Raw genomic sequence first — 16,729 nt, 5'->3', positions numbered from 1 at the left:
GGCCTTACTTTCATAAATCGACAACTAGTAAATTAAATACTTGTAAATTATTTTATTTTTTTAGTTGCTGTCAAAGTAGAGACCGGAAGTGGCTTTTTGGCGCATGCGTATTTAGAAACGGGCAGTGACCGTCATTATTGTTCTGTGTTCTTAATCAGTGCTTACATCCATCCATCCATTTCCTACCGCTTGTCCCTTTCGGGGTCGCGGGCAGTGCTTACATATATTTCGTTTATTAGAGAGAACATCGTTCATAATTCTTTGCGTCCGGATACATTAGTCCGAGCGCACTTTGACACTTCTCGGGCTAGCTTAGCTTGCTGGCTAGCTTAGCATGTTAGCTGCTAACAAAAACCCATGGCTAAGTAGAGATCAAATGTGAGTGTAAAGTGTTGTGATTGTGTGGAAATGTGCGAAAGAACGATAGCAAAGTATGAGGAGGAACTTTGTCCAACAAAAGAGGAGAAGGAGCGACAACATCAACTACAGGACGCTGTTTTCAAGAAACATCAAGTTGTGTTACACAGAACAGGTTTGTTTACTTCTTACTCTCACATCTTTACTAACTTTATATTTGATTATTAACACTTTTCTTGAGTAGATTCTGTATAGGAAGGTGAATTGTCTTGTGAGGATGATGCACTGCTTTGTTTTTATATTCTTCATTAAAAGGAGACACAACATATTTATGAAAGGTTTGATGTTCCTCTCACCAAATATATTTTACATTGTAATCAATGAATTTGCAAACCCTATTTTTACTCAATGGGCAGCTTTTGAAGATACAGTCGTGGTCAAAAGTTTACATACACTTGTAAAGAACATAATGTCATGACTGTCTTGAGTTTTCAATCATTTCTACAAGTCTTATGTTTTTGTGATAGAGTGATTGGAGCACATACTTGTTGGTCACAAAAAACATTCATGAAGTTAAGTTATTTTATGAATTTATTATGGGTCTACTGAAAATGTGAGCAAATGTGCTGGGTCAAAAGTATACATACAGCAATGTTAATATTTGCTTACATGTCCCTTGGCAAGTTTACCTGCAATAAGGCGCTTTTGGTAGCTATCCACAAGCTTCTGGTTGAGTTTTTGATCACTCCTCTTGACAAAATTGACGCAGTTCAGCTAAATTTGTTGGTTTTCTGACATGGACTTGTTTCTTCAGCATTGTCCACATGGTCTCAATTTTTGTTTCATCTGACTTCACAGGGACAAAGATAAGACCTTCTGGAGGAAAGTTCTGTGGTCAGATGAAACAAAAATTGAGCTGTTTGGCCACAATACCCAGCAATATGTTTGGAGTAGAAAAGGTGAGGCCTTTAATCCCAGGAACACCAATTCCTACCGTCAAGCATGGTGGTGGTAGTATTATGCTCTGGGCCTGTTTTGCTGCCAACGGAACTGGTGCTTTACAGAGAGTAAATGGGACAATGAAAAAGGAGGATTACCTCCAAATTCTTTAGGACAAGCTAAAGGGGATGGGTCAAATGCAGAGGACAAATTTCACCACATCTAGTGTGTGTGTGACAATCATTGGACGGCGTGGCGAAGTTGGTAGAGTGGCTGTGCCAGTGTTGCTGGTTACTGGGGTTCAATTCCCACCTTCTACCTTCCTAGTCACGTCCGTTGTGTCCTTGGGCAAGACACTTCACCCTTTGCCTCTGATGGCTGCTGGTTAGCGCCTCGCATGGCAGCTCCCGCCATCAGTGTGTGAATGTGTGTGTGAATGGGTAAATGTGGAAATACTGTCAAAGCGCTTTGAGTACCTTGAAGGTAGAAAAGCGCTATACAAGTACAACCGATTATTGGTACTTTAATCTTAATCTTTAATCTTAAAATCATCAGCCCGGAGGTTGGGTCTTGGGCGCAGTTGGGTGTTCCAACAGGACAATGACCTCAAACACACGTCAAAAGTTGTAAAGTTTAGTTTAGTCTTTATTTGAAGGGACAATGTACAGAAACATTAAGCTCAAAGACAGATATGTTCTGTACCAGATTATAGCTAATTAGCTAATTTCCATGTGCAGTCCCTGGCTACCTACATTAAAGGGATACAAAAATCATGCAATAAAATTATGACAATAAAATCATACACAAGTATTAAGAAAAAAGTCATAAAATGCCCTTTCATGGACACATACTTAATATACAATACAACCACACCTCATTTACATCATCACACAAAGACAATACATGCTTTTGTTCACATCTGTCATCATTTGTAAAAACAACCATGATTTTAACAGACACACCTCACAATTTACAATAAAAATGCTCTCATGGATAAATATAATACACATTAGGTTGATGTGTCAAACATAATGCCCATCTTAGTGACCGTGTGAGCAGCTTTGATTGCTCCAAAGCCACTTTTTAACTTCAATTGTGAATAAAGAGTAATCTGTTAGACTTTTCAAGTTTGTTGTGAGGTCGTTCCATTCCTTTATGGCTTTATATGAAAAGGCTGATTGTGCAAAAGAGGTTTTACATCTGGGTACGCTACACTGCCCCCTGGTGGAGGCTCATAAAGGAATGGCTAAATCAGGCTAGAATGAAGGTTTTAGAATGGCCTTCCCAAAGTCCTGACTTAAACGTGTGGACAATGCTGAAGAAACAAGTCCATGTCAGAAAACCAACAAATTTAGCTGAACTGCACCAATTTTATCAAGAGGAGTGGTCAAAAATTCAAGCAGAAGCTTGTGGATGGCTACCAAAAGCGCCTTATTGCAGTGAAACTTTCCAAGGGACATGTAAGCAAATATTAACATTGCTGTATGTATACTTTTGACCCAGCACATTTGCTCACATTTTCAGTAGACCCATAATAAATTCATAAAAGAACCAAACTTCATGAATGATTTTGTAGAAATGATTGGAAACTCAAGACAGCCATGACATGATGTTCTTTACAAGTGTATGTAAACTTTTGACCACGACTGAATATTTGTGGCTGTGACAAAAAGGGGCTATTGTTCCATGTTTTCATTTGTTGTTTAGCTACACGCTTAACACAAATAATCTCATTTTGTCAACGCCGTCAGCCCAAAACTACCTCTTTTCACTCTTAATACTATTTACCCAACAGACGTCCAGCAGCGCCCCCACATTAAAGGGGAAGAGGAGGATCCACAGTCTCCTCACCTTAAAGAAGAAGAGGATGAATGTTGGATCAGTCAGGAGGGAGAGTGTCTTCTAGGGCAGGAGGAGGATGATGTCACCAAGTTTCCACTGACTGTTGTCTCTGTGAAGACTGAAGAGCATGAAGACAAACCACCTGAGTCCTCACAGCTTCATCACAGTCCAAGTAAGCACAACATCATCTCATACAATGTCTTTAACACAAGGCATACTTTATTGACTAGTATTTTTAGAATGTGCTAAAAAATGGCTGAAGGCCACACTTTGTACACCTCTGACCCAGAGGGTTAAATTCATGATATTTTTATGACCCACTTACTAGCTCCTTCTGACGTGTGTGCATGGGACATTCCATTAGTATTACCTTGCGTGGGAATTGAAATAATCCACACCTGGGTGTATTTTCACATAGTCCAGCAGGATCCATCAGCAGAGGAGGCAGATGACGAGGCCACACTCAAGGCCAAGAGGAAGAGGACCACCGCCTTCAACGAGGAAGAGAAGGAGGAAATAATCGACTTCCTCCTGCAACATGAGGTCCTCTACACCAAACGCCTCGCCGGGTTCAAAGACGTCAGCAAGAAGGAGAAGCTGTGGGCGACGCAGGCCGAGAAGATGGGGACGACGGCGGCGGACCTGAAGACCTGGTACACCAGTATGCGCACAATGCTCGGTCGGCTGAAGAAGAGGGCCAGGAAGAGCGGCGCCATGGCTGACCTGAACGCCACAGAGCAGTGGGTCTGGGAGAAGTTTGGCTTCCTGCGGCCCCACATCGAGACAGTGGACCCAAGGAACGCGGCCTTGTTTGCTACGTCAACTCAAGAAATGGCCACTGAGGCCCCGGCGGCCAGCGCGGCATTCTCTGGTGCGAGCTCACCGACAGGATCACAGGGGTCCTCGCAGCCGGGGTCTCAGCAGTCACTGACACAGGAGAGGATGACCTCAGGAGAACAGAGTAAGTATCATTTTACATAGATATCGACCGATTATCGGCGCTGTATTTGGCATATTGATGTATACCAGTGTGCAGGCCTCAAATTTTTACTTTTTAAGGTCAAGGCAAGTGTTGCCTTAACCCTTGTGTAATGTTCATATTGTTGTTACTCAAGCTTCTTAAAATTAGTCCTAAGAAGTCTGCTAAGAGTTGACTTAAGAGTAAACAAATTCTTCGCTGAAAGCTGCACTTGAAAGTTAGTTATCAAGCGTCTTACTCACACTTTCAGCGAAGTGTAGGACTGAATCTTAAGTGTCACACTCAGAGCTGAATTACGACATTACAATGTGCCGTAAACGGAATTTTAGGTGACGTCATTTCTGTGTCCATAGAAATGACCAATCACGGAAGGGAATCCCTTGTCTAAGAATAAAGAAATATCTTAGAAATATTTAAGTGGACAATGGGAGTGTATATTTTGACAATAAACTACAAAATAATACAAAACAAACTAGTCCCCGCCCGCCCGCACTCACGCTACCGCTCCCTCTCTTCTCTCGCCCACACACTCACTGACATCACTCACCTCACATGCTGTCACCTATTAAAGGGCCACACACTCACATACGCTACTCTCATAACATTTTCTTTCCAATTCATTAATTAGGCAACTAATTTGAAACTGGTGTGGGTGGCTCTATATATACTAGCCCACTGCAGCCACATGCAGTAATCAACAAGGAATCGAAAATGATTGAATCTGTGACAAAAATAATACCTGCTCTGTCTAAACGATACCGTTTGATCAGCTGCTCATCATCAAACAAATCCAGGACATCCTTCCGCTCCATGAACGTTCGCACACGTCTCTCTCGCCTCAGTGCCACCCCCTGCTGGCAACTCCTAACCACTTCAGACACCTCTGAAGGTCTCTTAAATATCGTGGAGAGTAGGAGTGATTCTTAGACTTGAGAAAGTTGATAAATAGCTTTTATTCTTAAGTTTGAGAGTAGGACTAAATTTCGCAAATTCTCAGGACTTAAGTGTAAAATGGCACTCTAAGACGCTTGCTAAATACGGCCCCAGATGTTTACCTTATCCCAATGAACATCTGTTCAGTATTTTAACATAAAAGTGTTTGATTGTGAGGCATTAAAATGGACATGGACATGCAGGCTAACAGGCATATATTTCCCCCCGTTAGCCTGCATGTCGATGTGTCATTGATCGGGCTAGCATGCTAACATTGGTTGCAGGAACATACTAGCTTTGTTAAGACAAGATCATGGACTGTACTGGACAATAAAGTTTACATACCAAATGTCCATTTCCATTTATTACAAGTAATAAGAAAACGTAAATGCCTGACTTACCTATCAAGTAGGAAATTAGCAAGTTTCTTCTTCGCCTTCAATGGTCTCCATCTTTCAAAGGCATCCCCGATACAAATCCTGGTTTTGTTCCTGGCTTTGTCACGAATACGTTGAGAATGGTGACTTTTGGATTTACCAAGGTCTGACATGTTTAGTATTTTTACCAGTGGCAGTAGCTAGACAAAGAGGGCGGTGTGTAACTGACACACTCATCATCCATTTCCATCCATCCATTTTCTACACTCACAGACCTTCTAATTGGTCAAACGGTGTAGGGCGGGTCATTGAAATGAAGACAATAACAAGATTTCGGGGCTGTAAATCTAATTATGAAATGAACAGGAGGGCGGGGGCATTGAAATGGAAACAATAACAAGATTTCGGGGCTGTATATCAAATTTTGAAATGAGCAGGAGGGCGGGGCATTGAAATGAAAACAATAACAAGATTTCGGGGCTGTAAATCTAATTATGAAATGAACAGGAGGGCGGGGGCATTGAAATGAAAACAATAACAAGATTTCGGGGCTGTAAATCTAATTTTGAAATGAGCAGGAGGGCGGGGCATTGAAATGAAAACAATAACAAGATTTCGGGGCTGTAAATCTAATTTTGAAATGAGCAGGAGGGCGGGGCATTGAAATGAAAACAATAACAAGGTTTCGGGGCTGTAAATCTAATCGTGAAATTAGCATATCCCGTCTGATCTACTGTTATCAGCTTATAGAGGTATTGGAAAAAAATATGATTTATTAATGCCTTTTGTCATATCAGGGCCATTTAATGAGGGCTTGACATGAAATGATTACATATGGCTCCTTTAAGCACTCTACAACAAACGATCTTACTACGCTAACATTCACTTCACAGTATGAAATTACGAAAATTAGCATTTTTTTCCTACTACAACAGAACTACATCAGCAGATACAATATATACACATATGATACCAGAATTTAGTATTAAAAAAAAAATCAATAATTAGTCAACTGGATTAGTACCGTGTTTTCCGGACTACAGAAGCTGCACCCACTAAATTTTAGAAAAAAAATATGTTCCATATAGTAGACGCTATAGTAAGTCGCCGATATATACGTTGTGAAATGAGTTATTTACACAGAAAGATTTAGTAAATTGTTTACTTACATACCTTAATTGTCTGTAACACGGCAGTAAAACGGCTGATCAAACAAAACAGAAGTCATCGTCATGGACCCACTAGCTGCACAAGCTAGCTCTCGAATCAGCTAACCAGGCTCAATGACTCCACGGTGACGTTTTGGTGAATTTACTGAGGAATTTGTGAAACTGAAACAATAAAAAAAGAATGCCGTCGTAAGTTAATAATACGAACACAGACAAATGTAAATGTGTTAGCATATTAGCTAATTACGCTAGCTTGATTACATTACGATAGCACGTACACATATGTATGAAAACACATGGGACGGTTTAGTAGGAAGAATTGTTATATTGTAAAATTTACAAACATTGCTTAGAGTGATGAATAGAAACCCTATGGATGACTAGAAGACTACACGGCACTTCTACTTTTGCTTCTAAGCACTTGTAGGCATTCACGCAGCTGCCCCTGCAGTGAGCGAAGTCATCAGAAAGATGGCGCCACAGCTGGAACAATAACACACCGTTGAAGTGTCTTTGCATGTGCAATTGAAACCTATTTGCGCAATGGCCGTTGGCGAAGAAAGAACCCATAAATTAGCCGCACCGTTTTATCGGCTGCAAGGCTCAAAGCGTAGGAAAAAAGTAGAGGCTTCTAGTCTGGAATTCACGGTAATAGATAGAATATAATAGAAAGTACTTTATTGATCCCTGGGGGAAATTCAGTAATAATAACCACTGCTCAAGCACCAGCCCTTTTGCCCAGCATGAGAAAAGTTCCCTTTTTGCCCGAGCTGAAATTTCTATTTATTTAATTTGTTTTAAGAATAAAAAATACTCTCCTTTTCAATAATTCTCCCCAAATATGTTTTGATATTTGACAGGGCATTTATTTGAGTTCTTGAGAGAGTTCTCCTCAGGTCTGCTCGACTGCCCCCCTTTCTCTCTGTCAGAATAATTGTATCTAAGTTATCACAAAACTTTGTGTTACATTGACTTCAGCTCACCCTGCGAGAGGACAAAAGCTGTCTTTGATCCTACCAAGCAAAAGGCTTGCAAAACTCAACTGTGTAGGATGGGGAGGGACATGAGGGCGTCGGTTTCTTTGATGTATTGTAATCTACAGGAAAATGTTGTCTTGACCTGAGATCTACAAAGCGGAGAGGAGGCAGGGCCTGACCCCCCTCCAGGCACCTTTTCTTTGAACTGTTTTGTTACCAAAGGCAATGGCTGTTTTTGACCCCCCTCCCTTAGAAACAGCTGTTGCCATGTAATCAGGGAAAGTCCAAATAAAAGAGGAGGCGTACAATCTTTCGTCAGAGCGTGGGACGACACTGTACAAGGTTACAGTGTCTACGCGTTTCTCCCCAATTGAGCTAAATTGAATTCTGTCTCTGTTTAATTCCTTGCTTCTTGTCTTGTTTAATAGATGTCATCAGTGTTTGAACCTGACACTCTCCTCCTTGCAGTGCTAATCACCTGCGGTACATTTTTTTGTTTGCTTATCTGTCAAAACTTAGAATTTTTGCCAGAAAATCCAGTTTTTGTCCTTCTTTCTGGCTTCCATCCGCAACATTCGGTGTGTGGGCTCCTTAAAGGAGCGCGCAGAGTTTCATGTCCCGGGATTCAATCAAATAACAGCATGACAACGGGCATGAAGTTGACAGAAAAGATATCTCTGCCAAAAATGCAAACTTTGTGTAAATATCTTGACAAATATTTAAATAAGGAAGAGCAGGCAGCAGCTCGGACATTCTCGTACTTTCTGTAACAGCCAGGAATAAATGATGTCAGCCTGCTTGAAAAATTAATCTACGTGAAGGAGAAAAATGATAGTTTTTATTGAAATGTTGCCCCTGGACCGCACTTTGGGCACCCCTGGTCTCCTGTCACAAATATCGTGTCAATATTACCGGAAACGCTAAATGTATTTCTGGTGTCTGCTTCCAGAGGACCTCCTGGTGGACTTTAAGACACGCGGCACGTCGGGAACTGCCAGCTCCTTCTTCGGCAGATACGTGGAAGAGAGCCTCTCCAAGCTGCCAGGGGACCTCAGAAGGGCAGCAGAGGTGAACATTATGCAGGAGCTTCACAGGGCCCAGACTGCGGCCGAGCAGAGGAGCACGGCACCCACGCGACCTGCCTTTGTGTACCGGCAGTCGAACCAGCAGGAGTACCAGGGGCTAGCGCAAGTGAGTAGGGACGGGAATTGATGGGATTTTTTACGATTCCAATGGTTTTTTCTACAAGTCCCAAAAATGTGAAATCAAACCATGGAGACATGGCGGATATACACTATATTGCCAAAAGTATTTGGCCACTCATCCAAATGATCAGAATCACTAATCACTTGGCCCGGCCACAGGTGTATAAAATCAAGCCGGATAAGGTTATCCAGGGTAAATCACACCTAACCTTATCTGTGTCCAATGCCACCGTTTAAGACCCCCGTCCGCCGACGCAACCCGACCTAGTACTCATGAGCAGAAAATGCAGACGTCATAGTCACCCCCAGTGTTGCTTTGTGTGCAAGTTCTTAAATGTAACTTATCCGAACAATATCCAGTGTTGTGGTATTTCAATGAACTGGAATCCAGTGTGCTGTGGTGCCCTATTGTAGTGAATCACACCTGAGATATCATAACTTAATCAAATCTTTATTAGACACGTAAACAATGTGATAAGGAACATTTTACAACCATCAAACTCGGGATCTAGATATGTGGTCAGGACACTCCTCACTCTTTTGCCTTCACCTTCATTGTCCCTTCCTTTTTGGTGACTTTATATACTCTAGATCAGGGGTCACCAACCTTTTTGAAACCAAGAGCTACTTTTTGGGTACTGATTAATGCAAAGGGCTACCAGTTTTATACACACTTAAATAAATTGCCAGAAATAGCCAATTTGCTCAATGTACCTTTGACTCTATGTTTCTATTAATAATTAATTATATTTACACTTAATTGAATGGTTTAAAAGAGGAAAAAACACAAAAAAAATGACAATTAAATTTTGAAACATAGTTTATCTTCAATTTCGACTCTTTAAAATTCAAAATTCAACCGAAAAAAAGAAGAGAAAAACTAGCTAATTTGAATCTTTTTGAAAAAATTTAAAAAATAATTTATGGAACATCATTAGTAATTTTTCCTGATTAAGATTAATTTTAGAATTTGGATGACATGTTTTAAATAGGTTAAAATCCAATCTGCACTTTGTTAGAATATATAACAAATTGGACCAAGCTATATTTCTAACAAAGACAAATCCTTATTTCTTCTAGATTTTCCAGAACAAAAATTTTAAAAGAAATTCAAAAGACTTTGAAATAAGATTTAAATTTGATTCTACAGATTTTCTAGATTTGCCAGAATAATTGTTTTGAATTTTAATCATAAAAAGTTTGAAGAAATATTTCACAAATATTCTTCATCGAAAAAACAGAAGCTAAAATGAAGAATTAAATCAAAATTTATTTATTATTCTTTACAATAAAATAAAAAGATGTACTTGAACATTGATTTAAATTGTCAGGAAAGAAGAGGAAGGAATTTAAAAGGTAAAAAGGTATGTGTTTAAAAATCCTAAAATCATTTTTAAGGTTGTATTTTTTGTCTAAAATTGTCTTTCTGAAAGTTATAAGAAGCAAAGTAAAATAATTAATGAATTTATCTAAACAAGTGAAGACCAAGTCTTTAAAATATTTTCTTGGATTTTCAAATTGTATTTGAGTTTGGTCTCTCTTAGAATTAAAAATGTCGAGCAAAGCGAGACCAGCTTGCTAGTAAATAAATAAAATGTAAAAAATAGAGGCAGCTCACTGGTAAGTGCTGCTATTTGAGCTATTTTTAGAACAGGCCAGCGGGCTACTCATCTGGTCCTTACGGGCTACCTGGTGCCCGCGGGCACCACGTTGGTGACCCCTGCTCTAGATCTAGACATTGAGTCCGCGACATACATGGGGGACAATAACCGATACAGTCTGCTTTGCCAGTCCAAATACATTTGCCGTTTTCCTCGACGGCCAGCTAATACAAAGCACACGCTACCTTTTTTATCACATCTACGGGAGCTTGCATTCCCGTTGTCTCTCCTTCGACAAATGGACAAAGTTTTCCCTAAGTAGAATCACAGCTGACCCGGCCGGACATTGGAAAGTTCTCTTGCCGTCAGAGAAGTGTTGTATCCCAAATAGCTGCAATGGCTTTCTCTTAAGGTATTCATGTGTGATTTCCACAAGCGTCTGTACATGTAGAGCAGGGGTCACCAACGCGGTGCCCGCGGGCACCAGGTAGCCCGTAAGGACCAGATGAGTAGCCCGCTGGCCTGTTCTAAAAATAGCTCAAATAGCAGCACTTGCCAGTGAGCTGCCTCTATTTTTTAAATTTTATTTATTTACTAGCAAGCTGGTCTCGCTTTGCCCGACATTTTTAATTCTAAGAGAGACAAAACTCAAATAGAATTTGAAAATCCAAGAAAATATTTTAAAGACTTGGTTTTCACTTGTTTAAATAAATTCATTATTTTTTTTACTTTGCCTCTTATAACTTTCAGAAGACAATTTTAGAGAAAAAATACAACCTTAAAAAGGATTTTAGGATTTTTAAACACATATACCTTTTTACCTTTTAAATTCCTTCCTCTTCTTTCCTGACAATTTAAATCAATGTTCAAGTAAATTTATTTTTTTTATTGTAAAGAATAATAAATACATTTTAATTTAATTCTTCATTTTAGCTTCTGTTTTTTCGACGAAGAATATTTGCGAAATATTTCTTCAAACTTATTATGATTAAAATTCAAAAAAATTATTCTGGCAAATCTAGTAAATCTGTAGAATCAAATTTAAATCTTATTTCAAAGTCTTTTGATTTTCTTTTAAAAATTTTCTTCTGGAAAATCTAGAAGAAATAATGATTTGTCTTTGTTAGAAATATAGCTTGGTCCAATTTGTTATAGATTCTAACAAAGTGCAGATTGGATTTTAACCTATTTAAAACATGTCATCAAAATTCTAAAATTAATCTTAGTCAGGAAAAATTACTAATGATGTTCCATAAATTTTTTATTTTATTTTTTCAAAAAGATTCGAATTAGCTAGTTTTTCTCTTCTTTTTTTCGGTTGAATTTTGAATTTTAAAGAGTCGAAATTGAAGATAAACTATGTTTCAAAATTTTATTGTCATTTTTTTCGTGTTTTCTCCTCTTTTAAACCGTTCAATTAAGTGTAAATATCATTAATTATTAGTAATAACATAGAGTTAAAGGTAAATTGAGCAAATTGGCTATTTTCGGCAATTCATTTAAGTGTGTATCAAACTGGTAGCCCTTCGCATTAATCAGTACCCAAGAAGTAGCTCTTGGTTTCAAAAAGGTTGGTGACCCCTGATGTAGAGGAAGGAGAAACACGGGCATGTCTGGATGACTCGCCTCCATATTTCCAGTGATTACCTCCGAGTTACGAAACCGCTTTATTATGAAGCTGGCTGTGGGCGTTCTTTCTGATGTCACTTCCTGTGTTGGCGTGGTCTTCTAGCATCACTTCCTCTCCGAACTCACTTTGTAAAGAATGAGTCCACACAAAGCTAAGTGCCGGAGACTCAAGAATTACACGGCTGACTTACCCATGTAAAAATGTGTCCGAGGAGGGGGACCTTAAACGCTGGTTTAGTGTGGCTGAAACGGGGCTTAGGCTAAATAATTATTCGTTTAAGGGGTTAAACGACTTAGTGTAGATATGGCCTTAGGCATGGAGACTGTTTCTACAAACATTTGTGAAAGAATGGGCTGCTCTCAGTGATTTCCAGCGTGGAACTGTCATAGGATGCCAACCGTGCAACAAATCCAGTCCTGAAATTTCCTCCTTCCTAAATATTCCAAAGTCAACTGTTGGCTTTATTTTAAGAAAATGGAAGAGTTTAGGAACAACAGCAACTCAGCCACCAAGTGGTAGGCCACGTAAACTGACAGAGAGAGGTCAGCGGATGCTGAAGCGCATAGTGCAAAGACTTTCTGCACAGTCGGTTGCTACAGAGCTCCAAACGTCATGTGACCTTCCAATTAGCCCACGTACATTACGCAGAGAGCTTCATGGAATGGGTTTCCATGGCCGAACAGCTGCATCTAAGCCATACATCACCAAGTCCAATGCAAAGCGTGGGATGCAGTGGTGTAAAACGTTTTGAACAGATACATGAAAACCGAGGTTCTCGGGATTTTTGTTTCGGAACTCATTTTGTCTTCCCAAACATGAAATCTTTGATAGTTTGAAAACCGCACATTGAACCAAACTGCTGAAGTGTTATACCCCTATTAGTCATTCATTCAATATAAAGTCCCGTTCTACAATGCACAAGGCTGATCCTTGTTTGCTCTCTATTGGATTACTGGGATGGGATACATTTTATAGGATATATTGTACTGCGCAGTGGCCTTGTGGTTAGAGTGTCCGGTCTTGAGTTCAAACCCCGGCCGAGTCATACCAAAGACTATAAAAATGGACCCATTACCTCCCTGCTTGGGCGCATCAAGGATCACCAGTGTACAAACCCTGCCTGGGAAGAAAGTCATCCTATCAACTGGAAACCTGACATCCTGAAGAGAAAAAGATTCTAATCGATCTAAGATTGTTTGTTTTATTACATTAACAATCAGCACCTCCGAGTCCGAGTCCATGGTTCTCGCCCGGAAAAGGGTGGAGTGCCATCTCCGGCTTGGGGAGGAGATCTTGCCCCAAATGGAGGAGTTCAAGTACCTCGGAGTCTTGTTCACGAGTGAGGGAAGAGTGGATCGTGAGGTCGACAGGCGGATCGGTGCGGCGTCTTCAGTAATGCGGACGCTGTATCGATCCGTTGTGGTGAAGAAGGAGCTGAGCTGGAAGGCAAAGCTCTCAATTTACCGGTCAAACTACGTTCCCATCCTCACCTATGGTCATGAGCTTTGGGTTATGACCGAAAGGACAAGATCACTGGTACAAGCGGCCGAAATGAGCTTCCTCCAACGGGTGGTGGGGCTCTCCCTTAGAGATAGGGTGAGAAACTCTGTCATCCGGGAGGAACTCAGTGTAAAGCCGCTGCTCCTCCACATCGAGAGGAGCCAGATGAGGTGGTTCGGGCATCTGGTCCCTAGGGAGGTGTTTCGACCCGACCTCGGATAAGCGGAACAAGATGGATGGATTACATTAACATGGCTTTTCTGCATAGATTGGAAATGCTGTGCCACCTACTACACTGCATGCCAGCTCTGACGTCCCACCAGCTGCCACACCTGCATATCCCATGGCGAAACAAACGGCACCAATGGATCAGATAGTGCCATTGGTACTACAAGTAGTTCCGGTATTTGTAAGTTCCACTTTCAAAGAGGTTCTCTTTGCGTTTCAACTCCAAACAGTGACAAACCTCAGTCTTGCTGTCTTTTATTGCAATTCTCAGGATATCCGCCAGATTCTCCGAGCTTCACCTGGGGGCAGGCTGATAGTTCAGAGGCTTGATGAGGATGGTGTGATCACAATCAAGCAGAGGTATTGCCTCGTCCGGATTCTGGTGTCACATCTCATGGAGAAGTTTGGAGACAGGTACTTTTTTTAAGACAGTTTTTTTTTTCCAAGTGCACACACAGATGGAAATGCATATTAATTTCAAGTCACTAAGCATTCAGTATGAATCACACATCAACCTAAAGGCTTACTGAAAGCCACTACTACTGACCACGCAGTCTGATAGTTTATATATCAATGATGAAATCTTAACATTGCAACACATGCCAATACGGCCGGGTTAACTTATAAAGTGCAATTTTAAATTTCCCGCTAAACTTCCGGTTGAAAACGTCTATGTATGATGACGTATGCGCGTGACGTCAATCGTTGAAACGGAAGTATTCGGACCCCATTGAATCAAATACAAAAAGCTCTGTTTTAATCTAAAAATTCCACAGTATTCTGGACATCTGTGTTGTTGAATCTGTTGCAATTTGTTTAATGAACAATGGAGACTGCAAAGAAGAAAGTTGTAGGTGGGATCGGTGTATTAGCGGCGGACTACAGCAACACAACCAGGAGGACTTTGAGATGGATAGCAGACGCGCCAGCCGCCGACCTCACCTTGACTTCCTCCGTCTCCGGGCCGCCGACCGCATCTATGATCGGGTTAAGTCCTTCGTCGCTCCGTCGATCGCTGGAACGCAGGTGAGCACGGGTGTTGATGAGCAGATGAGGGCTGGCGTAGGTGGATAGCTAATGTTTTTAGCATAGCTCTGCACTCTAGTCCTTCACTCTTACGTTCCTCATCCACGAATCTTTCATCCTGGCTCAAATTAATGGGGTAATCGTCGCTTTCTCGGTCTGAATCGCATTGTAAACAATGGGGAATTGTGAGGAATACTAGCTCCTGTGACGTCACGCTACTTCTGGTACAGGCAAGGCTTTTTTTTTATCAGCGACCAAAAGTTGCGAACTTTATCGTCGATGTTCTCTACTAAATCCTTTCAGCAAAAATATGGCAATATCGCGAAATGATCAAGTATGACACATAGAATGGATCTGCTATCCCCGTTTAAATAAATAAAAATAATTTCAGTAGGCCTTTAAAGGGATAGTCCACCGCTTTGGCAAAATTGCCTGTTAAAGGCCTACTGAAATGAATTTTTTTATTTAAACGGGAATAGCAGATCCATTCTATGTGTCATACTTGATCATTTTGCGATATTGCCATATTTTTGCTGAAAGGATTTAGTATAGAACAACGTCGATAAAGTTCGCAACTTTTGGTCTCTGATAAAAAAAAACCTTGCCCCTACCGGAAGTAGCGTGACGTTGTCAGTTGTTCACTCCCTCATATTTTCCTATTGTTTTCAACGCAGCTAGAGCGATTCGGACCATTACCCCATTAATTTGAGCGAGGATGAAAGATTCGTGGACGAGGAACGTTAGAGTGACGGACTAGAATGCAGTGAAATACATATTTTTTGTCGCTCTGACCGTAACTTAGGTACAAGCTGGCTCATTGGATTCCACACTCTCTCCTTTTTCTATTGTAGATCACAGATTTGTATTTTAAACCACCTCGGATACTATATCCTCTTGAAAATGAGAGTCGAGAACGCGAAATGGACATTCAGTGCCTTTTATCTCCACGACAATACATCGGCGAAATGCTTTAGCTGCGAGCTAACGTGATAGCATCGTGCTTTAACTGCATATAGAAACAAAAAAAATAAACCCCTGACTGGAAGGATAGATAGAAAATCAACAATACTATTAAACCGTGGACATGTAAATACACGGTTAATGCTTTCCAGGCTGGCGAAGGTTAACAATGCTGTGCTAACGAAGCCATTGAAGCTAACTTAGCAACCGGACCGCACAGAGCTATGCTAAAAACATTAGCTCTCCACCTACGCCAGCCAGCCCTCATCTGCTCATCAACACCCGTGCTCACCTGCAGAAGGACGAAGGACTTCACCCCATGCGTTTGGCGGCCCGGAGACGTAGGAAGTCAAGGTGAGGTCGCCGGCTAGCGCGTCTGCTCTCCAACAAAGTCCTCCTGGTTGTGTTGCTGTAGTCCGCTGCTAATACACCGATCCCACCTACAACTGTCTTCTTTGCAGCCTTCATTGTTCATTAAACAAATTGCAAAAGATGTCCAGAATACTGTGGAATTATGAAATGAAAACAGAGCTTTTTGTATAGGATTCTACGGGGTACCATAACTTCCGTTAAACTGACTTCGTCACGCGCATACGTCATCATACCGTGACGTTTCAGCCGGATATTTCCCGGGAAATTTAAAATGTCACTTTATAAGTTAACCCGGCCGTATTGGCATGTGTTGCAATGTTAAGATTTCATCATTGATATATAAACTATCAGACTGCGTGGTCGGTAGTAGTGGCTTTCAGTAGGCCTTTAACTATCCATTATAGTCAAATAATTTCATATAGTCGAAACATTCCATTTTCCACAGATACGTTAGTTAGCTAAGAATAAGTTAAGCGTTTTTTGTGTGCCGTGGGAATATGCGATCAAAAGTTTACATACACTTGTGAAAGACATAACGTCATGGCTGTCTTCAGTTTTCAATAATTTCTACAACTCTTATTTTTTTTCTGATAGAGTGATTGGAGCACATAATTGTTGATCACAAAAATCATTC

The 16,729-nt window shown here is 40.7% G+C and overlaps 1 protein-coding gene across 1 annotated transcript in view; it reads left to right on the top strand.

The window, feature by feature from the left end:
• Nucleotides 1-509: 509 nt before the first annotated feature.
• LOC133664751 (uncharacterized) overlaps nt 510-16,729 on the top strand; it is a 30,619-nt gene continuing 14,399 nt past the window's right edge. Inside the window, exons 1-7 of the mRNA XM_062069645.1 lie at nt 510-532; nt 1,216-1,316; nt 3,092-3,310; nt 3,557-4,099; nt 8,523-8,764; nt 13,778-13,918; nt 14,009-14,151. Of these exons, the coding sequence (XP_061925629.1) occupies nt 3,760-4,099; nt 8,523-8,764; nt 13,778-13,918; nt 14,009-14,151 (866 nt within the window). The 5' untranslated portion in view covers nt 510-532; nt 1,216-1,316; nt 3,092-3,310; nt 3,557-3,759. The remainder of the gene's footprint in view (nt 533-1,215; nt 1,317-3,091; nt 3,311-3,556; nt 4,100-8,522; nt 8,765-13,777; nt 13,919-14,008; nt 14,152-16,729) is intronic.

The sequence above is a fragment of the Entelurus aequoreus genome, linkage group LG14 (assembly GCF_033978785.1).
Source record: "Entelurus aequoreus isolate RoL-2023_Sb linkage group LG14, RoL_Eaeq_v1.1, whole genome shotgun sequence".
Classification (NCBI taxonomy): Eukaryota; Metazoa; Chordata; class Actinopteri; order Syngnathiformes; family Syngnathidae; genus Entelurus; species Entelurus aequoreus.
This window is presented reverse-complemented; position numbering and strand designations above follow the sequence as displayed.